The sequence below is a fragment of the Oxyura jamaicensis genome, chromosome 17 (genome assembly GCF_011077185.1).
Source record: "Oxyura jamaicensis isolate SHBP4307 breed ruddy duck chromosome 17, BPBGC_Ojam_1.0, whole genome shotgun sequence".
NCBI classification, from domain to species: Eukaryota; Metazoa; Chordata; class Aves; order Anseriformes; family Anatidae; genus Oxyura; species Oxyura jamaicensis.
In genome coordinates, this window is record NC_048909.1 from 38,834 (window position 1) to 64,304 (window position 25,471).

Here is a 25,471-nt window from a genome sequence, read left to right on the forward strand (position 1 = left end):
TTGGAGAGACTGTAGCACAAAAGACACTGCTAGACTGACCACAGGCTCCCTGGGGCACCTGCAGTCAGAAGGCCTCTTCCAAACTCGCAGGCCCTAAGACTACCCCGACCAACCTGAAGCATCCCTTGGCCTGCTCTAAGTCATGCCCTGTCCAGTTCTGTCCTAGATCAGTGCACAGAGAACCCTCCAAGGTATTCACACTTCATGCTAAACACTGATGAGGATAAAGGCCCAGTGTCAGCCTCAAGCAGTTAAATAAAATCTGGCAGTGGGAATTTGCAGGCCATGCAACTGGGAGTGGAACCATACTTCCTAATACTTGTGAAGCTTTTTGGGGGCCGGAAAAAGATGACATTATTCAGAGGTTTGCCTTGGGCAATGCCTTAAACCAGTGCTAGATAATAAATCACTTTGCATTTCTCTTCTGCTTTTGAGCACCTCAGACCCTACACACCAGATAGCTGTCAATGAAAGGAGCTTCATGCCTTCCCTGAACAAAACTTGTACTTGAATAGTTCCCTATTCCACATCAGAAAACTAAGACAGAAAAAGAGGGAAAGTACCTTGCACTCAGGTTACACATTATATAATTCACCGAGCAGCAGGTCATGCCCAGATCTCTTGGTCTGAGTCACCATGTGAAACCAGGGCTTCCTCAGGACAAGGGATGGCACAAGCACACAAGCAACAGGCAGCCTTTCAGTGCCAGTATCAAATACAGGAGAGTCTATGTCCATGTCGTGGGAGTGCTTTGGAAGACAGCGTTGGCAAAGAGCTTCAAAGGACCATCACCAGTGATGCTTTACAGCAGGGGCGCTGCTGCTTAGGGCTATAAGTCTACAGGACACTGGCTGACCCGAGAGGAATGTGAGTAATCAGTTAATTTTGCGCTCAAGTCCACAGACAAATGTCAGGTCCTTACAAAAGACTTTTCCTTGTACCAAGTCCTCCTCCTTTGTCCTCTAACTATTTAACCCATACCATTGTTGTTTGTTTGTTTGTTTTAACATTTCTTTTCCTCCTTCTGCTTCAGGAATTTATTCCACTTTCATTCAAGATCCATACATCCAGCCCACCCTATTGCTAGAATCTCAATTTACTGCTAGGGCAGGAGGAAAATGTCACACACAGGAGACAGCAGTCCTAACTATGAAAACTTGCTAGATAAAGGAAAGAGAAAGTGATGGCAACAACACGCTGTGTAAGTGGGGAAAGGAATTACTGGAGGGAGGGTATGGTGTGGAGAGGTATTTGTCATGTATTGCTCCAGTCTGTAAACAGCTGCCATATACCCGTGGCTGGAGATACCCTTTGAACAGAGTTAGTGCACTATCGCTGGACCTGAAGAGCACTCAAAGACTGTAACACCAATCCCAAATGCAACAAAGGAAGAGACAGCTTTAAGAAAGCAACGTGCATTTATCTATCCAACTTGCGTGTTTTCTCCAGCTCCAAGGCCAGTTCCTGCCAGTCTGGCTTCATTAGGTTCAACAGGCCACACTTGCTTACACCAACCAGGGATCTCACACAGTAATGTCAGAGTACTCCTCTGGCAGAAGTATCTTATGCTGGCCCAGAAGAAATATACATTCATGATGTCCATCCTGCACCTGGTCAAGATAAGGAGCTAAAACTGATGATGTAGCCAGGCCCAATTTGTTTCCACTCGGTCTCCGTCACACCCCAGCAATCAAGATCCGTGTCAGCAGCCACATTCCAGAGTGTGCTGGAAGAGAGATTATGTGAGCAAATCTGGCCACATTGCAAAGGAGCCTCACTTCCTAGGTAAAAGTCCCCCTTTCATCTATCTGTTCATAGAGAGAACAGTGATGACTGAGGGTTGCAGGGAAAGAGCTCCACGCCCCATCCCTTCACCCCAAATAAGCACTGGTGAGATGCTAAAGTATTCCTCAGTTGAGGAGCAGCATTGGATGGGGAGCAAAGCTAGCAATACCCTGGATCCAGTGCTTACTAAGAGAGGGTTAAACTCCCACACCACTGGAGCTTGATGTAGGGAGTGACTCAGAACAGCCCCAGTGAGAAAAGCAGATTTACCTTGGTGGTACACTACACACATCAGATACTGGCTTGCAAGGAGACATAGATCTCCTGACATGAAGACAACAGAGGCAAAAACGGACAAACCAGCAGCCTGTCCCACTCTGACTCTACTCCAAGTCACCTGCTCTTCTGCAGCATCACCAGTAATACAGAGCAGGAGCGGGGTAATGACACTGGCATCTCCAGGGGGTGTGGGTGGCAGGTATTCTGGGAGACATACGCACCTTGATTTTACATTCTTTTTCTCAATGTATTTTGTCACAGTTTTGACAACAAAACCTGCACAAAGCATAAATATCCCCTTAAGTCATCCAATACCCCTGTTTAGCTCCCTGACAAGCCTGTTGTATTGGTAGATGACAGTCAACAAACATTGCTTGATCAAGTCCTCCTGTCTCATTTTTCATTATGAAAGGGAAGATGCATATCAAAGGTGATGTTCTATGTGCGCAGAGGGGGCGTCCTCTCCTCCCTCACCTCAGCCAACCTGCCCGGGTGAGCCAGGAGGGATGAAGACGAGGAAACAAGCTGGGGGATGGTTCCTCAAGTGAGGCACCATCTGCACAGACTCAGCAGGTACTCAGGTGCTCTCACAAGGACTGTGGGCTGCCTATACATCAGAGCAGCAGTCTCATCCTGCATTGGGTCAGTCCCAGCACTTTTACCTTGTAGACCTTGGAGAAGAAGCCACTACCTATCAGTTCAGCGTTGAAATTTTCCCAGAACTCCAGCTTCCTGACAGCTGTGCGCAGCCTCTGCCAGCGGTCCATGTGGTAGTAGGTGTCAGATGATTTGCCATGGTACTCTATGGGGTCAGAGGGCTCTGGTGTGATCAGCCCTGCCTTGCAGATCATGGTGGCAGCAGCTGAAACACAGTGCATTCCACAGTGAGCCAAAAGCAGCATTTGTACATCAAACAAATACCTGCACTAGAGACCAGAGTTGGATGAAGCCTCAAGAACAGAGGGGCAGTAAACAAGTCACTGTTGTGCCATGATGCACCTTGAAGTACACATTGCAATGGGAAGCATCCATGGGCACTCTCTCTCTGATAAGGGCTTAGGCCTGCCATATGCAGGTTGTATTTGGACTTCTTTATACTAGCATTTAAAGATGTCAAATCAGCTTATATTCACTTATCCTTTCCAAGGGTCTAGGATATCAGCATGCATCACCATCACCACATGATAGCGCAGCCCAAGAAAAATCTGGTGAATGTTATCTTACTCAGCCAGCTTACACTGGCTTAAAAGCTACCATGTCAAAATTGGTCTTTTAACATAGGTCACATGAACCTTACTAATGAATGCCACATTCATCATCCTAGACCTCTAGACAGGCCTTTGATTGAGTATGCTAGCACAAAACATGCAATCTTAAAAGGGTCCTTACTCAGCAGGTACCTTCTGTTTATTATAAGACCTAAAGAATCAAGCAAGGAAACACCCCAACAACTCTCTTCCTATCTGTGTAACCTGAATCTATCTCCAACCACCCAGTTCCCTCTACTAAATAATCTAGTTCCCTCTATTAAATTATCTTGTTCCCTCTCGTTCCCTCTAATAAATTATCTTGTTTTTCTACAGCTCTGATACTTAACTCTACAGCCCCCTCCCTCCATTCCCCTTTCTGCCTTTAACAGAACCAGGTTCGGACTCCTTCAAAGCCATATTCCATCCTTTCATTCTTCCTGCATCACTTGCCTCCAGTTATTTCCAACGATGCAGGGGAATCCAGAGGAAGTGGAAAAAGGGCTTCTGACACTGTCTGAGGTCTGAATAAGGCACCTACTTCTAGATAATTTTTAACAGCCATTAGTCCACTACAATATTGCCCTAGCACTTTCCACTATAGCACATGTTCAGATTCCTGAGCCACTTTGCCAGACTGTAACTGAGACAACAGTTGACAGAAAGGTGAATATTCAAAGCCTCCACCTGAAGCAAAGATAAGTTCTGACCTCCCTAAGCTCCTGTCCTAGGTGCTGCACTGCAAAAGGAGCTGTATTAGCATCCCTTGATCTCATGGATTATTTCAGGGCTACTTCACTTCTACAGAGGGATGCAAAATCTGCAGAGACATGCATAAAATACTTGCACAAACCTCCACATCCATCCACAGTTCAGCAGTTGCAGCCAAGATTCATAGAGCTGCCAAATGGGGACGGACAGATGTGGTGTCAGGGCTAAGCAGGGACAGGAACTCAGGAAGTGGCATTCATTAGTGTGGGCATGTAGATGGTACTGAGCAAGACAGAAATCCCTGGTACAAACAGCAGGCAAGCTCTGAGCTGAGACTCAGGGAGCTGCACAGCAGGGGAACAGTAGCACAAAGTTCTGAAATCAGCCAAACCTGAAAGCTGCTGACACTGGACAGTCCCACACAGACTGCAAGAATCTAGTCCCACCAAAATCAAGACAACACATGGGCTCCTACTTCATTTCATAGCAAACACCTGTAGAACCAAGGCCCCAAAGCTGCCCATGAGCAAGAAAAGTCTCATCACCAACCAGTGAGCATGAAGAGTGCTGAGATCAGGCATGAAGTGTGAAAGAAATTAGAACACCCTGCTTTACACCCACTCTGACTCAATGACAGGCAAGCCAGGAACCTCATGTGATGGGACACTGCTGCAGAGACCTGCCTGGAGGTTTTTGTCTTGGGATGGTCACTGCTTCTGACAGGCAGCCCTGACAGACCCCTCCTGCACTGCCAACACCCAGGCAGCATGCCACACACCAGTGCAAGGGAAGGGGATCATTCAGAAACAAGGGAAAGAACCAACTTCACAAGTCAATCACGCTCAGCACTGCTAAAAGACACCATGCTCTGGCTGTGTCATTCAAGGCATTACCTTTCCACAGGGACAATTAACCCAGATCTCTCTCTGGCATGCAAAATAGCATGACTTTAGCAGGGCTGGGGGCATGACTGCAGCAGGGTAAGGCACCAGCATAAGGTGGTGTCAGGATGCAGCAAATTGCTATTTTTCACTCAAGGTGGTGCTCAGCACACAGAGTCACCAAGCTGAAGGGTGGACACAGGATATGCTTCAGGTCCAGGACAAGTGAGCAGTGTTTTACACTCAGATGGCAAGAAACAGATGAGTTCCTTTACATTCTGCAGAATTGATCAGGACATAAGTGGACATTGCCAAGCTGGATGGGTCCTGATGACCTCATGGTGCCAATGAAACATGGAGAAGGAATAGCAAAGGGTTGCTCTGAGCAGCAGGAGACCTTCCAGTCTCAGGGATGCACTCTGAGGGTGCATCCAAGCTCAGGACAGGTTTGCTCTCTCTTGCTGTATGGATAGAGAAAGAGTCAATGAAGCAAGCCACAGATTCACAAAGGAGCACCAGACACTCACTAACAGAGCTGTGGTGAGTACCACACCCCCAGCTGCTGCTCTAGCCCCTAGAGACACAAACACTTAACCAGCAGGCTCTAAAAGCCTCTCCTTCCACTCTAGTAAATAAAATAAATGGAAATTAGAGATTTTCTTCTGTACAGCCACACATGTACAGGTGCCCTCCCCTCACCTCCTTAGAACCCTTCCTGCCTGCAGGGTGATCTGGCACAGGCACAAACAGGTCAAGCAAGCTCCTGAGGGGCTGCCTCTTCCATGGGGAATGGGTTTCTTTTCAGAGGCCCCTCTGTTCAGTGCTTTTCCCACATACCATCTCTTCCTGCCATGACCTAGTTCATCAATTGCCCTTTTGTCCACAAAAGAATCCCCACAACATCCTCAGCATGCTGGGAATGGGCCCTTGTATTATGCTAGCGAGTGGGAGCCAAGACTTTATTTTCTTTTATAAATGTGGCTTTTTGTCCCCAGATTAGTGTTGACATGTAGGCTAGGGAAGAAAACAGCCTTTCAAAATGCAAAGATTTATTTCAAGGCTTCCTAGGAGCCAGGGAAAGAGGGGCAGAAGGTGGGAGAGGAATGTAAAGCACTAAGGTCTATCTCAGAAGAAAAGCCTGCACCCACAGGCAGAGCACATCCTCATATCACCCACCAGGTTTGAAGCATCCAAAGCTGCACTTCTGTCTGAGTGAGCAAAATACATGGGCAGCTACTCATATTCCTGGAGCTCCCAGATTTTCCCCACAGGAATTCAGTCTATGTGAGGACAGCAGGCTTGAGTACAGGAGGAGACACCAAACCCAAACACATTGCTACCAGATGTCCTGGCCTTGTGCCAGACTACCCTACAGACTCAAAGGAGCTGCTTGTCCCCTTCAAAGCTGCCCTACCTGCAGGAAGAGGGGAGAGAGATGGAAAACATGGTGCCACTTCCACCACCCTCTGGAGAAAAAGATGTATATCCTCATGCCTTCAGCTGTGCCCACAGCAGGTGGGGAGCTCCATCTGTGTGTGGCACCTCCCAGCTCTGCAGAACTGTGAGACACATTGGTGCCATGCCCACTGCAGCCAGGCATGTTACTCACAGGCAGACAGGAAAGTCTTGAAGGCTATATTAACTTGATTAACTTGAAATTAGCTGCCATTCTGAAAAGCAAACTTGAGTCATCTTCTTCTGGACTTTCCCCACCTACAGGTAGAATCATAGAATCATAGAATATTCTGAGTTGGAAGGGACCCTTAAGGATCATCAAGTCCAACTCTTGACACCGCACAGGTCTATCCAAAAGTTCAGACCATGTGACTAAGTGCACAGTCCAATCTCTTCTTAAATTCAGACAGGCTCGGTGCAGTGACAACTTCCCTGGGGAGCCTGTTCCAGTGTGCAACCACCCTCTCTGTGAAGAACCCCCTTCTGATGTCAAGCTTAAATTTCCCCTGCCTCAGCTTAACCCCGTTCCCGCGGGTCCTGTCACTGGTGTTAATGGAGAAAAGGTCTCCTGCCTCTCGACACCCCCTTACGAGGAAGTTGTAGACTGTGATGAGGTCTCCTCTCAGCCTCCTCTTCTCCAGGCTGAACAGGCCCAGTGACCTCAGCCGTTCTTCGTACGTCTTCCCCTCCAGGCCTATCACCATCTTCGTAGCCCTCCTCTGGACATTCTCCAACAGTTTAATGTCCTTTTTATACTGTGGTGCCCAGAACTGCACACAGTACTCGAGGTGAGGCCGCACCAGCGCAGAGTAGAGCGGGACAATCACCTCCCTTGACCTACTAGCGATGCCGTGCTTGATGCACCCCAGGACACGGTTGGCCCTCCTGGCTGCCAGGGCACACTGCTGGCTCATATTCAACTCGCTGTCTACCACGACCCCCAGATCCCTCTCTTCTAGGCTGCTCTCCAGCGTCTCATCGCCCAGTCTGTACGTGCAGCCAGGGTTTCCCCGTCCCAGGTGCAGGACCCGGCACTTGCTCTTATTGAACTTCATACGGTTGGTGATCGCCCAGCTCTCCAACCTATCCAGATCTCTCTGCAAGGCCTTACCACCCTCATTCGAGTCCACGACTCCTCCAAGTTTGGTGTCATCAGCAAACTTGCTCAAAATACCTTCTATTCCTACATCCAGATCGTTTATAAAAATATTGAAAAGTACCGGCCCTAAAATGGAGCCTTGAGGGACCCCACTAGTGACCGCCTGCCAGCCTGACGCAGCCCCATTTACCGTAACCCTTTGGGCCCTGCCCGTTAGCCAATTGCTCACCCATTGTATGATGTTTTTATTTAGCTGTATGGTTTAGCTGTAGGTACTGTTAAGACATAATAAATCATAATAAAGCAGTGAAGAGAAACTGAAGGAAGTACCGCATATGTTAAAGATCAGAAAACTGTTTCTGAAGTATTTGGACAAACAAGGTATATAAGTAGTAAATTCTAAAAAGGTGAGACATTTTAATTTTTGTTCATTTGTTTTATTTAGAAAATCTCATAACTAATTAACCTGTAAACCCTGAGTGGGCTTATAGAAGTGATTTAGGCCAGTCAGTTTCACCTCTGTCCCTGGAGAGGTGTTGAGGAGTTATGAGGAGTAGTCAGCATGGATTCACCAAGGTGAAATCATGCTCAACCAACCTCATTGCCTTCTATGATAGCATCACCAGCTGAGTAGGTAGGGGAGAGCAGTGGATGTCATCTACCTTGACTTTAGCAAGGCTTTTGATACTGTCTCCCACGACATCCTGCTAGCAAAGCTGAGAAAGTGTGGGATAGATGAGTGGACAGTAAGGTGGGTTGAAAACTGGCTGACTGGCTGAGCTCAGAGGGTGATGATTGGTGGCACAGAGACCGGCTGGAGACCTGTGACAAGCGGTGTTCCCCGCAGGTCGGTGCTGGGTCTGGTCTTGTTCAACATCTTCATTGACGACTTTGATGAGGGAATAGTGTCCACCCTCAGCAAGTACACCGATGATACAAAGCTGGGAGGAGTAGCTGACATGCCAGAAGGCTGTGCTGCCATTCAGCAAGACCTGGACAGGCTGGAGAGCTGGGCAGGAAGAAACCAAATGAAGTTTACCAAGAGCAAGTGCAGAGTCCTGCACCTGGGAAGGAATAACTGCATGGATCAGTACAGGCTGGGGGATGACCTGCTGGAGAGGAGCTCTGTGGAGAAGGACCTGAGGATCCTGGTGGATGACAGGTTGACCATGAGCCAGCGGTGTGCCCTGGTGGCCAAGAAGGCCAAGGGGATCCTGGCATGCATTAAAAAGTGCATGTCCAGCAGGTCAAAGCAGGTGATCCTCCCCCTCTACTCTGCCCTGGTCAGGCCTCACCTGGATTACTGTGTCCAGTTCTGGGCTCCCCGGTACAAAACAGACAGGGATCTCCTGGAAAGAGTCCAGAAGAGGGCCACAAAGATGAGTCAGGGCCTAAAGCATCTTCCCTATGAGGAAAGGTTGAGAGACCTGGGTCTGTTTAGCCTGGAGAAAAGAAGACAGAGGGGATCTTATACATGTTTACAAGTATCTTAAGTGTGGGAGACAGGGGGATTTGACCAACCTCTTTTCAGTAGTTTGTGGGGACAGGACAAGGGACAATGGCCAAAAAATGGATCACAGGAAGTTCTGCACCAACATTCAAAATAACTTCTTCACAGTAAGGGTGATGGAGCACTGGAAAAGGCCGTCCAGTGTGGAGTCTCCTTCTCTGGAGATATTCAAGGCCCATCTGGAGGCCTACCTGGGCAAACTGCTCTAGGAAACCTGCTTTGGCAGGTTTGGCAGGGGGGTTGGACTCGATGATCTCTTGAGGTTCCTTCCAAACCTTATAATTATGTAATTCTGTGATCTTCATGCTGTGGTGAAGGGCCCAGCTCCCTTGTAGGGATCAGGACTGCCCGTAAACACTAACATGGCACCGGTTCAGAGAGGCTGCAGCAGCTGCCACGGTCAGCAGAGAGGCAGCTGCCATCCCCATACACACACCCTGGAAAGGTAACCATGGGGCCAAAGGTGCTGCTCAGGCCCCACCACTACAGCGGGCTACAGCCTGGGAAGGGCCCAGCAGGACCAGGCAGTCATGTGGGTTTATGTGCAGAAACAGAGAACTTAGGCTCCTGAGCCACCCACCTCTACTGCATTCAGGACCCAGCAGCCAGGCCCTCTGTGAGACCATGCACAGCCAGCTCCATCCTGCCCCAAGCATCCAAACAGCCCAGGACCTGCTGCAAGGATGTAAACCCCAGGCTTCAAATCCCTTTTCTAGACATGTGATACTTATGAATGAACTAAGTGTTAGAAATCCTGATCTGGATACAGTTGACCTCTAACAACTTTAAAACAAGATACAAGTTGTTCAGAAAGCAACCTAACCAAAAAGCACAAAATTTCCAGATGAAAGTCTATATCTGATGCTATAACAAGATAAGCTCTTAAGCTCTTCTGGCCTTAAAAAGAAGGATTTCTCAAGGCTTTTAATGAAGAGAATTATACTCTGTAACTTTAAACTTTAGCAAACAACATTTTAGCAAACAACACAAGGGACCAGCTCCTCTAGCAAGCTACTTGTTCCCCTCCCTGGAAAGACAAAGTCTACAGAGAAGACAGGATGATCCTCTCCTCCAAGGAGCACTGAACTCCAGCTCCTGCACATCTACACATACCAAATCAAGTCCCACTTGACGTGTTTTTCACAAAACTGATAAAGACTCATCAGGCCAGAATACATAAAGATATTTAGGCAGCTAAGATACAGTTTGGCTTCCAGCAAGGTTAAGGATTCAGGCACCTCATTATCCCAGTGAGAACTTGGCTTTTTTTGCACCAAATTTTGGGTTAGTTTTACCCAACTATTTGCAAAGGCTCCTGTATGGAGGTCTCCCCGGTAACACTTCCCATGCACACAAAGTACCAAACTATTGCCTGACTGATGGAAAATCTGTGGGTATTCTGAAGGAAGAAAAATAAGACAAGAACAAAGGAAAAGACATGCTACAGGACAGTCAGCAGCAAAGGCTTTAAATTAGCTCACCTTTTAAAATGGATGATGATTGACATCTATTTCTGCTCCTTTTGCTACATTCTTTATGCATTTGCCATGAATTTTATTTCAGTTCTGAAGACTCATGGTATAAGATCCCTAACTGATGTCAAAAGGCACTCATTTCACCAGCATATATAAAACACTTTCCCCCAATATCTAATTGATGCTATACAAATTGAAAAACAAAGCAGGGCATGTGGCTGTTTAAAAGAAGGCTCAGCATGTGGGAACTGTCAAGCATTAGAACATCCCCAACCCACTCGCTTCATCAAGAAAAATGCATTAGCATGGAGAAAAGATACTGTGACCTTACTGCTAAAATGTTTCAGAGGCCGCATCTGCTTCCAAGCATGGCTAAGAGCAATTACTGTAACTTGCCTACTTTCACAGGCAGAGATGTGGGATGGAGGCCTCGGAGGCCCTGGAAAGGATGCGGGGGCTGTGTTGTCAAAACACAAAGGGCTCCCTACAACCCCAAACATGCTCTACAGCTAGTGAAAGCTAGGCCCCTTATCTTTCGGGTATCCACAAGCAAATCGTAACCACTCAGTGTGGCTCCTGGAAGCTGAGAGATTGTTTTTAGCTCAAGGATTGTTCTTGGTGCAGATGGCCAGAGTTGTAAGCTGGAATAAAGGCTTGAGCCTTTATTACTTCCATGCAGTACCGTTGGCTCCCCACATGTTGAATGAGCCTCTGGATCTATCTTTCATCAAATGCCAAATAGCAGTAACAGCACCTTACTGGTCTTGCTCAACATTCTAGTATGTAAGGTAGACCCCATCTAGAAGAACCACTGTTGTCCCTTGTCATGGAGAAGACATAATTTCCTGCCCCACAGGTCCTCTCCTGCACACCTTGCTTGTTTTCCCCAAGCATTTGCTACCTTCTGTTCGCAAGTATGCACCAATGCTAGAGACAGCCATGTGCCAAGCTGTGGGTGCTCCAGAAGCTCACTACAGCAGTAATACCTGGCACTAACTGTATTTTATATGTTCAATAAGCTGCTGGAGTTGTACAAGCTCTTCCTACAAACTAGGAGCAGGTGATGGGAAAAGGGTCCAATGGGTCTAACTCTGATGCTGGCTGCCATGTGGGATGGGGACAGCCTGGATGGACCACAAAACCCTGCTCTTCTGAGGCCATTCCTAGGAAAACACTGACCATGATAAGCTGAATTTAAGGTCTTAAGATTTTAAGGTCTTTGAAACCTTTGGGTGAGCAGACACCAGTCACCAGGTGTCTGAGGTGCTCCAGGCACAGGAGCTAAGTTCCCCTGTGACCTGTGGAGAGGCCCACAGTGGAGCAGGCTGTCCCCCTGCAATCCATGGTATACCTCAGCAGAGTAGATTTCCACACTGCAGCCTACGGAGGAGCAGGTGGATCTGACCTTAAGGAGGCTGTAGCTTGTGGAAACCCCCCACTAGAGCAGACTCCAGGCTGGACCTGTAAACCATGGAGAGGAGCCCAAGCAGGAGCAGGTGACGTTGGGGGAGCTGCCACCCATGGGGGACCCATGCTGGAGCAGTTTGCTCCTGATGGATAGATCCTGTGGTATGGACCCATATTGGAGCAGTTCTTGTAGAGCTGTGGAAAGTCCACACAGATTCAGTTCCAGAAGGACAGCATCCTGTGGGAAGGACCCCACATTGGAGCAGGGGAAGTCAGTGACCATGAAGGAGTGGCAGAGATGAAGTGCTATAGACTGACCATAGCCCCCAATCCCCAGCACCGCTCAGGGGGAGGAGGTGGAAGAGGGCGGGTGGAGGGAAGGTTTTTGTTTGTTTGTTTGTTTTGTTGTTGTTGTTGTTGTTGTTGTTGTTTTGTGTGTTTGTTTCTTAGCTCTAGCTTGTTAGTAATAGGTAATATTTTTTTCTAACCTCCCTATGCTGAGTCTGTTTTGCCTGTGATGATAATTGTTGAGTGATCTCCTTGTCCTTATCTCAACCCTTGAGCCCTATCCATTGTACTTTCTCCTTCTTTTCCTTTGAGCAGGGGGAGTGAGAGAGGGAGGAACTTGGCTGCCCATGTGAGTAAAACCACCACAACTGCTGAATTCACTCCAGAACCTTTGCAGATGTGCCACCTCAGACCAAACCATCCTCATGCTGGGCAGGGCAGTGTGATAGGAAGGAGACAGTGGTGGGTCCCCAAGCAGGAGGCATCTTGTCAACAGACTTGAGTCCAGCAGGGGACACAGACTTGCTGGTACACCTGTTGTGTGACCCTGCTACGTTAGAGGGGTCATCGTGGGAAAAATTCTGCCCCTTGTAAGCTTAAGAAGCCCCTGGCACTTTTTTCCTCTTGCACAATTTTCACTCTCCCACCCAAGCAGGACTATAGTAAATATCCCTCAGATAAAGATGAAATCCAGTTAGAGCATTTCAGATGTTATTTTTCTGAGCAGTTGGTTCACCCCAACACTAGGGCTAAATAAACGATCTCTCCAGACAGCTTAAAATAAATTATTGAAAGACAAAGATTTTGAAGCAAATTGTCTCAGTCTTTCATAGATAAGGGGAAGAAAAAAGTTTTTTCTGCTTCTTAGCCTTCTTCTTGCAACAAAATAGAGAAAAATCATTTCAACAGGCTTTGCAGAGGGTGCCGTGCTTTGAAGGTTTCTCAGTGCTGAAAAAAGTGTAACTTTTAGACCTGATTTCATTGCAGGATGCAACTGAAACACAGAAACAAACCTTCCCTTTTCAAACTACACAAAGTTGGAGGTAATTTTAGATACATCAGCATTAAAGAAGGCTCATTTCAGTTAGCCCACTTCTCAGTCTCTGCCACCCAAAACTTCACAGGTACCCATCAGCACAGTAGCCAACCACATATCTATGCTATCCTGGCCGCACTGACAGACCAGCAACATGCAGTCTTCAAGACTGTATTACAGCAAAGAAATGTGTCTGAGACTCCAGGTTTTAGGCAATGGCAGTGGATTGTTTTTTTTGTGGTTTTTGTTTGTTTGTTTTGTTGTTTGTTTTTTTTTGTTTTGTTTTAAATAGATTAGTTCACTTCATACTCTAAACAAAGTTAACAAAGCTCCTAAATGCAGAAGGCCAGCAAGAGAGCACCAGTGGGCATGGAGACTCTCTTATCTGTATGCAAGGTCTAAAACCACAATCTACCTGCTGAAGGCTGTATGAGATAATTTAAAAGCCTCTGGTTTGAGATGAAGGTAACCAGATCCAGCTCTGAACCACAGATGAGTGCTTTCCCAGAAGTTCAGCATCTCCACAGTACTTTCAAGCACTGCATCCCTGCTCTGTGCTCATCCCCCGCCCAGACCTCTGTAGCTTGGCTGTGCAGAGCTGGAGATGGTCCCAGCCAGCAGCCTCCAGGTCAAGTCTTGCAAGAGAGAGGAATAAGAGTGCTCACATCCTCCTATGTCAGGGTGGAGTTTGTCAGTCTGACTCTTCTGACACACAGCAACACCCCTGAGGCATCCCACATCTCCAGCCAACTCGTTCCAGTTCCCACTCGGACACTTCCCACACACACATACACACTGCCATGGAGTGCCGATGTGGCACAGGACATATCCAGCTCCTCCTTGCACCTCTGAAGCTCCATCCTAACTGCTATGGGAAACTGAGTTGGGCTTCCCAAAAGCTCCCTTACAGCACCAGATGTGCCCTGAGACAGTGAGCCTAGGTGGGGGACAGCCAGCTGCTGGTTCAGGGCCAACGAAGGATTCGTATCTGTCAGCTGCAAAGTTCTCAGACAGGCTCTGAGGTTGCACAAGCACATCTGGCTCCTGTTTCAGCAGTGCTGCCATGGGGACACAAGACTGGGGGACACCACTGCCAGCATCAATAGTCTGAACTGAGCTTGCTTCGAGCAGCCAGGTCTACTCCCCCGTTTTTCTCTGCTCTGAGCCTTCCTCTTGCTGCTTGCTCCTTGTCATATCTAATCCACCAGGGGCTTATTAAAAACCCAATGACTTACTGGAGGTTTAACTTTCCCACAGATGGCTGACAAGCTGCCCAGATCTCCTGTACACCTCAGAAAGGCCGGCTGCCCCTACTAGGCAAATCAATCATTTACTCCACTTACATCCATGTAATGCTACACAAACAAGCAGTATTTGCACTACAACACATCATAAGAAGTTTCTAAAGGCAAGCAAGCTGTTTCCAACAGCTTCTCACACAACATCACAACCAACTGATGCCAGGGACACAGAATGCAGCAAGTCTCCAAGGAACAAGTTATCACTCAGCATCTCCCAAAGGACCACAGAAACCCAGAAAGAGAAATAGATTTGTACCTAAGACATTTTCTTAGCAATGTAACAAAGCAGACTGAATCCCTGGAGCAATTCCAGCTCCATACAGTTCATAAGTATTACTAGTCCAGTACTGCAAAGCAGGAAGACTTTGTTATTGCTAAGAGGTGGAAAAACTAAGGCTAGAACATTTAAAAGCAAGTTAAGTAACTTGCCACATGATGAGCCCTGTTAAGGTAGGATGTCAAGCCTGAGCTTCGAGGGGGGAGAAGGACTCCACTTGCCCCCAGGCTTACAGAAAAGCCTCTGCTCATTTGCCTTCCAGGGTCTCACTTCCTGTGGCTCAGTTAAGCACAGAAGAGCAGTTCCTGCAGGGAGATTCAGACAAGTGCCCTTCCTCAAAGCCAGATGTTTTTTCTCTATTTCTGAGCAACCTGCAAGGGAACATCTGGGCCAGGTCAGACTGAATTGCATCTAGTGGACATGATGAATTTACATCCTCACCCAAGGATGCTCAGTCGCATCTAGAACGCAGAAAATGCAGAGTATTGCAGGCAGCTTGCTACCTCCTGAGAATGCCTTTTCAAACTCCAGTGTTTTTTTCAACAGGGGACCTACTGGATAACTGATGATGTTTTGTATTGAATAGCTCTTAATGCATGTTTTCTCTTCTTTGAATCTGCCCAATAAACCTTTTGAAACTATGTAAACTTTAGCACCAGAATATACTTTGGTCAGAAGCTGCATAGCTTGGTAGCATGGCTCACTGTGCGTCATCAGTACTGCTCACTGTAGTGTCTCTTCACACACACCCCTAACATCACTCCATCCTCCCTAGACCATCCTTGAGAGACTAGGTTTGTGGGGCACAGATTCCCAAAACAGCAGACTTGTGACCACAGTGGATTTATGCACCAGAATGCCTCTCCAGCCAGCCTATGCCCTGAGATGACCTCACTGGTGGATACTACCGGTGCCTGCTTTTACAACAAGCAGAGGGAGCAGCAGCTCTTACCTCAGCAAAGAGGAACCTCAGCAGAAATTGACCTGTCAAGGAGGACACTTGTGAAGACATGCCTCATGCAGCATAACCCTCCCTGGACATCATGGGCCATTTATACCTATTGTAATTCTAGCACCTTCAACAAACTTATAGCTGTAACGAATTGACTCAGTACAAGAACTTTTTCCTAAACTCAACCACTCATCCCATTAAAGCAAGATAGGTCAGAATTGCCTGTGCTGTTAATGTCACTGAGGACAGGGGAGGAAAACAGCGCTGGCCAACCACTTGTTAAATGGCTGCAGTGACATTTCAGACTTGGTGGCCACAGGTTTACATCTCTGGCCTTAATCACAGTAAATATCAGATGGGACAGGAGCCAAAGCAGTTGCTATCAATGCTCAAAGTTGAAAGTGGCTTCAGAAACTCTGCTCCAAGCCAAAACCCTGTAGCCTGACTTTCCATAAAAACAAGCTACTACTTTATATGAAGTTTTCATTGCAAAATCTACCTTTAGAGAAGAGGCAATATGCAAGACCTAAATGATAAGAATGACCCAGAAGTGTTTTTTTTTTAAAGGCCCAGGAGCCCTGGTGTGTTAAACTTCAGCTGAATAAGGCTCCCAGCCTTCCAGATGAAAAACAGCTTCAGTGCTCATAAGACAGACAAGCAGCAGGTTTCTACATACAGAAAGAAGCAGGGAGGTGACAAAAAAAATCATGGTTTCTGCCTCCTACCCTTGTCTCACAGGGGCTTCCCTATTTATACACCATGACCTCCAGGTAACTGCCATGTCAATTCCCAGGCACAGATGCATTGGGGTGCAATCTAACAAGACTAAGCATGCTCCTGCCAGCTTTACCAGCTGGTGTTGAAAGGTGCTTTGATTGTAAGGGGACCTCCAGTTGCTGAATGCAACGAGCTTACCCATTGCTTTGGGACCCTCTGAAATGGTACAAACTACAGATTGCATCACACCATAAGATCAGGGGGTTATTAACTTAAAGAAAAAATAGTAACAAATTATCAAAGCAAGCATGAGCAGTGGGACCTGCTGAGGGATTTATGGAACAAAGAGGACATTGCCTGGCACGCCAGTGAGGCGGAGACACTGGAAACACAGCTGTACCTCATCACCATACACAACATCCATGTCTGGCACAGGAAGCAATGTTCCTGCAAGAGCACCTCAGCAGAGTAAGACACGATGAAAAATGGACAAGGAAATACAATTTGGGTGCCCTCAGTGACTGAGCCCCGGCTCCAGGCAAAGACAGTGGAAGGATGTGGGATGAGTGAACTGCAGGACCCTGTCAGAGTTCTCATTATTGCCTGATCTTTCTGATGCTGGAAGGTCCATTTTGTGATTAACTGACATCCCAGTGCATCTCTCAGCCTCACTGCTCAAGCACAGCTTGATTTAACTTTGTTTTCTTTTTTTTTTTTTTTTTTTTTTTTTTTTTGGTCTGGGGACAGTACACTGTAATGCTTACCTTGTGATTTATAATCATCCACATGCAGGTACGTCTGCTTTGTTCACTTCAGCTCCAGCTGTCATTTGTTTAGCCCCTTGCAGGTTTATGCCATGCTGTGACTGACCTTGCAAGATAACTGCAATCTGTTTACAACATTCAGCACTGCCTTTTTATGATTTGTTTACCTCACACTTTTACCTACACTTTGCATGCAGGTTTTACATAGCCTCCAGTTCAGTTTCCCCTATTGAGTGACTCTTTTAAGAAAGACAAGATGCATTTGGGATTTAAGCTGAGGCAGGATCCTCCAGGCCCTGAGTGTGCTCTCTGCTCAGTACTGTTTCTACACTGAAATTGCTGAACTTGTCAGAGAAATGGAAGAACGAGGCCCTGGGCACACTGGAAAGGGCAGGGGAAGCAGGACCTTTTCTGCAAAGCAGAGACTGGGATGAAAAACAGCTCTCCTTCAGTAAACCAATTTGAGCCAGAATTGTACAAGCAACATCAGAAGTGAATTATGTGTTTGGACATAAGGAGGGGTGGAATGGAGCAGCAGCCCAGGAGTTTCATGCACAAGCACAAACTGTTTTCTTCCCCCCCCCCAACCTTAGTATCTACTTCTTTACTGCAGTCTTCCAAAATGGCCACAGTCCTTATCTAAATTAAAACCATAGACAGCATCAGAGACATTGTTCACTGCAGACCACCAATCAGGTCCCAGGAGCAGCGGCAGCTGAGAGATCACCCAGCTTTGCCCTGTCCTCAGCTCAGGATCAGCTCAGCTCAGGACCCACTGAACCGCTCATCTCCCCAGGCTGCTCCTCCTCACCACTGCCCTCCTACACGGCTCTCCCCCATCCCCAGTCCAATTCAGCTTCGCCACTCAGGGGGCTGTAGGATAAAGTCGGAAGCTTGCGACTAAAACCAGCTCAGCCTCCTTTACTTGAACTCGTCGGGGCTTAATTGACAAAAGCGTCCCCTTACAGCTTTTTCAAGAGCTGCTGGAGGCGGCTGCCCAGGGATGCACCGGCGGGGCTGCCGTGCTCCGCTCCCCCCGGTCCCGCTCCTTTAAACTCTCGCTAGAAAAAATAAAGCAAAGTCCGGGGGTGCTTCGGTAGCTGCGGGGAGCGGGGCTGCCTCAGGCTGAGCTGCCTCGTGCCCCAGAGGCCCACTCCGAGGCACCAGGAGCTTCCCGGCAGCAGGCGCCAGCCGAGGCTCGGGGAGCGGTGGGGTACACAGCGCGGACTCACCTGCTCCTGCTGAGCCCCGCCGGGTCGCCCTCCCCACAGCAGCCTGCGGCTCGGCTCGGCGCGGCTCCGACCCCGCCGCACCGGCGTGAGCCCGCACGGCGCGGCCCCGCCCCTCGCGCTGTGCACTGCCCCCGTCGCGCCGCGCACCCCGTGGGAGGCCTAACGCTGCCGGTAGCCCCCGTCGGGCTCCTCGCAGGTGCCGCGGCCCTTCTCTGGGTAGCAGCCCTTCAGCCGAGCTCGCACCCGCCGTTAGCCCCGAGCACAGCCATCGTCCAGCATCGGCAGCGCACATACCCAGCTTACGGCTCTTCCATTAGCTGCCCCCCACCCCACCTCCTGCACGAAGCATAGCGAGGGTGCCCCCTCCTGGTCAAGAATTTCCCCCCCAGCCCGTGGTGGGGCTGTGTTTGGCCGAGTAGGCTCCTGTCCCAGGCAGCACCCTGGGGAGCAGGTGCTCACTTGTGGCCAGTGCTGAGAGCTGCTCAGAGCAAAGGCCAAATTCCAGACATGCCACATGTGGACATGTCTATCTCACATGAACACCACTGTTAGACCCTGAACTAATTAATGGAGACAGATTCCTGCACTAGGGCTTTGCAGTACGTGCATGAAGCCGGAAGAGTTTGTGCACCCCCAGGCTGAGGGGTCTATTGCTATTTCTGTCTCTGACTACAGGCCAAGTCTTCAGAACTCTACAGTGGCTCCAGCTCCTTGTCCAGCTGGTGCCAGCCCTGTCCCACCACTGCTAAGACAAAGGTCGAGGGCAGCTGTACCACACCCCTCACCAAGGGCTCCAGCTATCAACCTGCATGGGCAGGGTGACCCCCCTCACTTGTGCAATGGACACCACTATGTTTCTCCACTGATACAAATACTGCTGTGACATGCTGGGGGGGGGGGGGGGAGGATGCCCTGCAGTATAAGAGCACCTAGAAATCATTTAGGTCACCTGATGAGGATAAGACGATCAAAAATCTGTGTTGCACATAAGAGGGACGCAGCTGTGACTGGAGAGACACAGCTGATGACAAAAGAGGCTGGGCAGCCACAGCCAGAAACATCAGTGCCATCCCATTGACTCCAGTGTGGTGGTTTTACCGTGCTAGGCAGTTGAACACCACAACCGCTCTCTCACTCCCCCTCCTCAGATGAGGAGGGGAAGAAGTAAAGGAAAGAACAACTCATGGGTTGAGATAAGGATAATTTAATTAAAGAGAAAATATATTATTAAGGAAATATTATTATTAATTAAACAATTCAACTAAAAGGAAAAAAGGGAAAGGGGAAGAGGGAGGGGGAAAGGGAATAACAAAACAAAACAAGCAAAGGCTATGTGGAAGTGCAGAGGAAAGAAATTACTCTCTACTTCCCACAAATGAGCGATGCTTGACAACATCCTTGAAGCAGGGCCTCAATGCACGTAGCCGGTGTTCAGGAGGAGGACAGACGTTTTCACGAGAGCCCACCCCTTCCCTCTTCTTCCTTTTTCCACCTTTTATTGCTGTGTGACATCATATGGTATGGAATATCCCTTTGGTTGGTTTAGGTCAGCTGCCCTGCTGATGTTTCTTCCTCACTTTTTTGCCCACCCTCTAGGAGGGTTAGAGAGAGTCCTGATGCTGTGCCAACACTTCTCAGCAGCAGATACAACACCAGTGTGATACCACTGCTGTTCAAGCTACAAGTGTAGAGCGCAGCACTGTATTGGCTGCTGCAGGGAAAGTTAACATCCCAGCCAGACCCAGTACAGCTCCTGAGCAGGATGAGGCTCACAGGACAGAAACATGCTCAGCCCTCCACAGTGCTCCTGTCTTGGCCTCCATCCCACTCAAGGGAGGGCCACAAGCAAGGAGGGCCACAATCCGTCCCTGCCCTCCCCTCTACTACTGCCAGCTCCCAGGGGATGCTCCACACTGTTGTAGCCAGAGACACATGGAGTCAGGAGCAGCATTTATGCCAAAGAGTGACTCGTGGTGCAAGGGGGAACGTAGAGCAGACATATTGGCTGTCATGGGTGAGAGTCCTTAAATCCTGTCTTCATAGGGATTAACCAGCCATGGTGGTTTCCTCACAAGAGAATGAAATCAGGTGGAGCAAAGACGACTGGTTAGATATGGCAGGTACTTCATTTTAGGGGTGTCGCAGAGCTTCTTCCTTTGAAGCACCACTGGACACCCTCAATACAATGACACTTCACACTGGAACAGCACACTGACATGTGGAGAGGAACATCTACCTGCTGTCTTCAAGAGAGTTTTGTCCAGATCTCCCCAAGCCCCAGACATGATGCCTTGAAGCCCCTCCTACTTCCAAATGATGACCCTCAACAAGGAAATCAACAGAAATCCTTTCTCTCCAGGCTGCTGCATGGCTGTCCAGGAGCCCACAGTGGAGCAGGTGGATGTGGCCTGGAGGAGGCTGCGGCCCATGAAGAGCCCCTGCTGAAGCAGGCCCTGGGCCAGAGCTGCAGCCCATGGAGAGGAGCCCACACAGGAGCAGGGAGTCTGGGGGGAGTTGCCACCCATGGGGGACTCATGCTGAAGCAGTTTGCTCCTGACAGAGGGACCCTATGGTACGGACCCATATTGGAGCAGTTTTTGAAGAGCTGCTGCCTGGGGGAAGACCACATATTATCAATTTGGGAAGGACAGCATCCCATGGGAGGGATCCCATGTTGGAGCAAAGGAAGAGTCACTGTGAAGGAGCGGCAAAGTTGAAGCATTAGGGACTGACCACAGCCCCCACTTCCCTGTGCCACTTAGGGGGGAGGATGTAGAAGAAGGTGGATGGAGGGGAGGGTGTTTTCGTGATTTTATTATTATTATTTAGTTTCTCACTCATCTAGCTTGTTAAGAATAGGTAATAAGTTACATTAATCTCCCTACACTGAGTCTGTTTTGCCTGTGACGATAATTGTTGAGTGATATCTATCCTTATCTCAGCCCTTGAGCCCTTTCCATTGCATTTTCTCCCTTTTCTCCCTCTTTTCCTTTAAGGAGGGGGAGTGAGAGAGAGGTTGTGGTGGAGCTCAGCTGCCCAGCTGGGTAAAACTGTCACACCTGGAAGGTTGTCAAGGATGTTCTTTTCTGTGTGCTTGCTGTCACTGAAGTAACTAAGGAAAGGTCAAAGGGTGTCACTGGAGGCATTGAGAAGACTCATCTGAAGCACAGTCTGGTCCCTTAGTTGATGGTCACCAAGTGATTCTGGGGATTTCCATGCCAGCTAGCAGTCATACTGCCTCATTGGGAACACCTCAGATGACAGCTGCCTGTCCTCCACACTGGAGATCTTTGCAGGTGGATGTTGAAAGACCATTTGACAGAACCACAGGTGTGACAGCCACAGCCAGAAATTGGTCCCAAAGCATCAGCCTAAAAAGGAGCCTCTGGCAGGTACAAAAAACACTAACGGAAAAGTTCAAACATACAGAAAAACACTCTGCTGAGGACATACTAAGGGCCCTGGTGTGCCAGAGAATGGATGGCCACTTTGCCCCGGAGTAAGGGAGCCCTGGGAACTCCAGCTGGGCCTGCAGCAGGGTAACAGAGGGAGAGAGGGACTTGAGATGTCTAAGCGCAAGCCTTTTTTGGACCCAAACTCAAGGGAAGGCTATGCTCTCCAGAGCACAGCCCCACAGCACTCTGTAGGTTAGTGCCATGTATGATATTTGTTCCCTTTATGCTCCTTGGGAAGCTTCTTCTAGAAATAAGACTTGTGCAATCATACTGCCTCTGCCTGTTTGTCCTGCCCCAGACAATTTGGGGGCTCATTTGCCATTTCAGCCACATTTAACAAGACCTCAGAAGTGCTTGGTTTGGTGAAAACAAGCAGCACATGGGGAAGTGAGACCATTCTTGTGCTCCCAGTGTAGGAGGTACTGCAGCATGAATTCACCCCCCATCACAGACATTACAGAATCCACATCCCAGAGTAACTGCCTTGAAATCTAGTAGTAGGAAAGGCTCTGGTAGGAGCTTGTCCCTTCTTAAACACTAAAAACAGCACTGCAGAGTACCCAACTGGAAGAAGCCCTTACAGGAAGTACCTAGTCAGCACAGTGACTGTTCACATCTGCCAAAACATCCGCTGCAGCTCCTCTTGCCAGCATGGAACAACCAGATCATTGACAGCTGAGTAGAACACTGTGGAATTCTGGGTTCTGCCATAAAGGGAAAGTTTATAGCTTGGCAAATTGTGTGCAGAAGCTCTTCTCATACCCCAGAGGAAGAAAACCATTGGCATGTGTCACCCTGCTGGGCACTATGGCTTACTTTGGTGCTTTATTCAAGCCTGAGGTTCCTATTGAGCCCACGTCCCACAACAATGCATAAACCTCCCATCAGCTCACCACACAGCTGCATTAGGCTACATACACCAGTGTGAGCAGCTGCCTCCAGGACCTTGTCCTTGAACATCCTGGAGGGGTGATAACATCTCTGCCTGTTAGCCTGAGCACAGATAGGCATGTTTTCCCTTGGCACATCCCCAGGCTGCATGATCTGCTGCACACTGCACAGAGGTGGGAGAGGCCTGGGCTCCAGCGTGTAGTAGCATGCACAGGGAGAGACCCCAGCCTCTCCTCTTCTGCCTGCAAAACGCAATGCTCACCGATTGTTCTGTGCTGTGAGCCACTCATGGCAGAAATAAACTCTCAGTCACCACAGAGTCACAGCATGGCTGAGGCTGGAAGGGTCCTCTGGGTCCATCCAGTCCAATTCGTACTAAATCTGAGCCACCCAGAGCAGTTTGCCCATGGTCACATCCAGGTGGCTTTTAAAGATCTCCAATGAGGGAGACTCCACAAGCTGTCTGGGAAACTGGATCCAGTGCTCCATCACCTGAACAGTAAAGAAGCGCTTCCCAGTATTCAGACAGAATCTTGTTTAGACAGCACTATCAGCCCACTCACTGCTGCTCATGGCCAAGTCCACAATTTTTGGCTTATGCAAATCACCCTTAGCCCCAAAAAGACTGCACCCTCCTGTGAAGCACAACAGCCAAGTGGAGCATCACTCCAGACTGGGCTTTATGGCACCTAGTGCAGGGTGAATTTGGAGCAGTGGACACCTGCCAGAGCAGTAGACTGCTCAGGTTAATAAAAGACAACAGTGAAAGTACAATTTTTGGTGGACAGGGAGCATCACCAGTACTTTCACCAGGCTGCACAGGAGCCAAGTTCTCCTTCCAGCTTGTGCTCACTCCTGCATGCAGTGTGAAGCTGCGGGTCCTGGCAGCAGCCTAGTCACCAAGTGCGACTAGCAGATTTGGTGGACCCCAAAGCGCCTGTCACAGTCTCTCCCAAGGCAGTGGTGTCCAGAGTCATGGCCTGCACAGGCATAGTACTGATGAATACAGCAGTAACTGACAGACACAGCGTTATGCACCTGGGCTCGGCTCCATGGGATACAGCCCTTCAGCTCTTCTGCAGCAGCACACACCACTGTGGTAGCTCAGCCACATTGCTCCTCAGCTAGCAGCCTCGTCAAGGTCACTGTGCTGCTAAACCTGACCTCCAAAGCATCTTATCAGGAGGTCAGTGCAGTAACATCACTTTGCCCAATCCACACACATTCTTCTCTGGCAAGCCTGTACATGAACTGATGTTAGCACTTCCTTATCCAGCTGCCACAAACTACACATTGCCTTCTGTACCCTAGGCTCACCAGCATATCACACAGCTCCATTTGCTGCGCTTCCTAAGGACCTGGTTTCCTTGCATTTCCAGTCCTGCAGTGCTCAACTTTGGCTCAAAGCAGCAGCTAGCATAATCACAGAATTACAGAATCACAGAATTTTCTAGGTTGGAAGAGACCTCAAGATCATCAAGTCCAACCTCTGACCTAACACTAACAGTCCCCACTAAACCATATCCCTAAGCTCTACATCTAAACATCTTTTAAAGACCTCCAGGGATGGTGACTCCACCACTTCCCTGGGCAGCCCGTTCCAGTGTCTAACAACCCTTTCGGTAAAGAAGTTCTTCCTAACATCCAACCTAAAACTCCCCTGGCGCAACTTAAGCCCATTCCCCCTCGTCCTGTCACCAGGCACGTGGGAGAACAGACCAACCGCCACCTCGCTACAGCCTCCCTTGAGGTACCTGTAGAGAGCAATAAGGTCACCCCTGAGCCTCCTTTTCTCCAGGCTAAACAAGCCCAGCTCCCTCAGCCGCTCCTCGTAAGACTTGTTCTCCAGGCTCCTCACCAGCTTCGTAGCCCTTCTCTGGACTCGCTCGAGCACCTCCATGTCCTTCCTGTAGCGAGGGGCCCAAAACTGAACACAGTACTCGAGGTGCAGCCTCACCAGAGCCGAGTACAGGGGGACGATCACCTCCCTGGCCCTGCTGGCCACACTGTTTCTTATACAGGCCAGGATGCTGTTGGCCTTCTTGGCCACCTGAGCACACTGCTGGCTCATATTCAGCTGACTATCAACCATCACTCCCAGGTCCTTCTCTGCCTGGCAGCTCTCCAACCACTCATCTCCCAGCCTGTAGCTCTGCTTGGGGTTATTGCGCCCCAGGTGCAGGACCCGGCACTTGGCCTTGTTGAACTTCATGCAGTTGACCTCAGCCCATCGGTCCAGCCTCTCCAGATCCTCCTGCAGAGCCTTCCTACCCTCGGGCAGATCGACACACGTACCTAACTTGGTATCATCTGCAAACTTACTGAGGGTGCACTCAATGCCGTCATCCAGATCATCAATGAAGATATTGAAGAGGACCGGCCCCAGCACCGAGCCCTGGGGAACGCCACTAGTGACCGGCCTCCAACTGGATTTGACTCCATTTACCACAACTCTTTGGGCCCGGCTATCCAGCCAGTTTCTAACCCAACAAAGCATGCGCCAGTCCAAGCCAAGAGCAGCCAGTTTTGTGAGGAGAATGCTGTGGGAAACGGTGTCAAAAGCCTTGCTGAAGTCAAGGTAGACCACATCCACAGCTTTTCCCTCATCCACCCAGCGCGTCACTTTGTCATAGAAGGAGATCAGGTTCGTCAAGCAGGACCTGCCCTTCATAAACCCATGCTGACTGGGCTTGATCGCCTGCTTGCCCT

At 49.0% G+C, this 25,471-nt stretch overlaps 1 protein-coding gene and 1 long non-coding RNA gene across 7 annotated transcripts in view; both read right to left on the bottom strand.

The window, feature by feature from the left end:
* Nucleotides 1–18,780, bottom strand: part of LOC118175627 (dual specificity testis-specific protein kinase 2-like) — a 31,593-nt gene extending 12,813 nt beyond the window's left edge. For 2 of the 6 annotated variants that reach the window (XR_004755043.1, XM_035342020.1), the window contains exons 1-2: nucleotides 18,417–18,482; nucleotides 2,727–2,926 (exon numbers count right to left, since the gene is read on the bottom strand). Coding sequence is in view for 5 of the 6 variants with exons in the window: in XM_035342020.1 (XP_035197911.1) it covers nucleotides 2,727–2,915 (189 nt within the window). In the remaining variant the exon portion in view is untranslated. Of the gene's footprint in view, nucleotides 1–2,726; nucleotides 2,927–4,164; nucleotides 4,184–6,512; nucleotides 6,540–7,974; nucleotides 7,991–18,416; nucleotides 18,483–18,749 lie in introns of those variants that run through there. The other 4 variants (XM_035342021.1, XM_035342023.1, XM_035342024.1 and 1 more) reach the window with 4 other exon arrangements.
* Nucleotides 4,438–11,487, bottom strand: LOC118175629. The gene is made up of 3 exons (XR_004755044.1): nucleotides 10,473–11,487; nucleotides 6,269–6,272; nucleotides 4,438–4,448 (listed from the first exon to the last, which is right to left on the bottom strand). It is a non-coding gene; the product is annotated as an uncharacterized LOC118175629 (long non-coding RNA).
* Nucleotides 18,781–25,471: the final 6,691 nt, after the last annotated feature.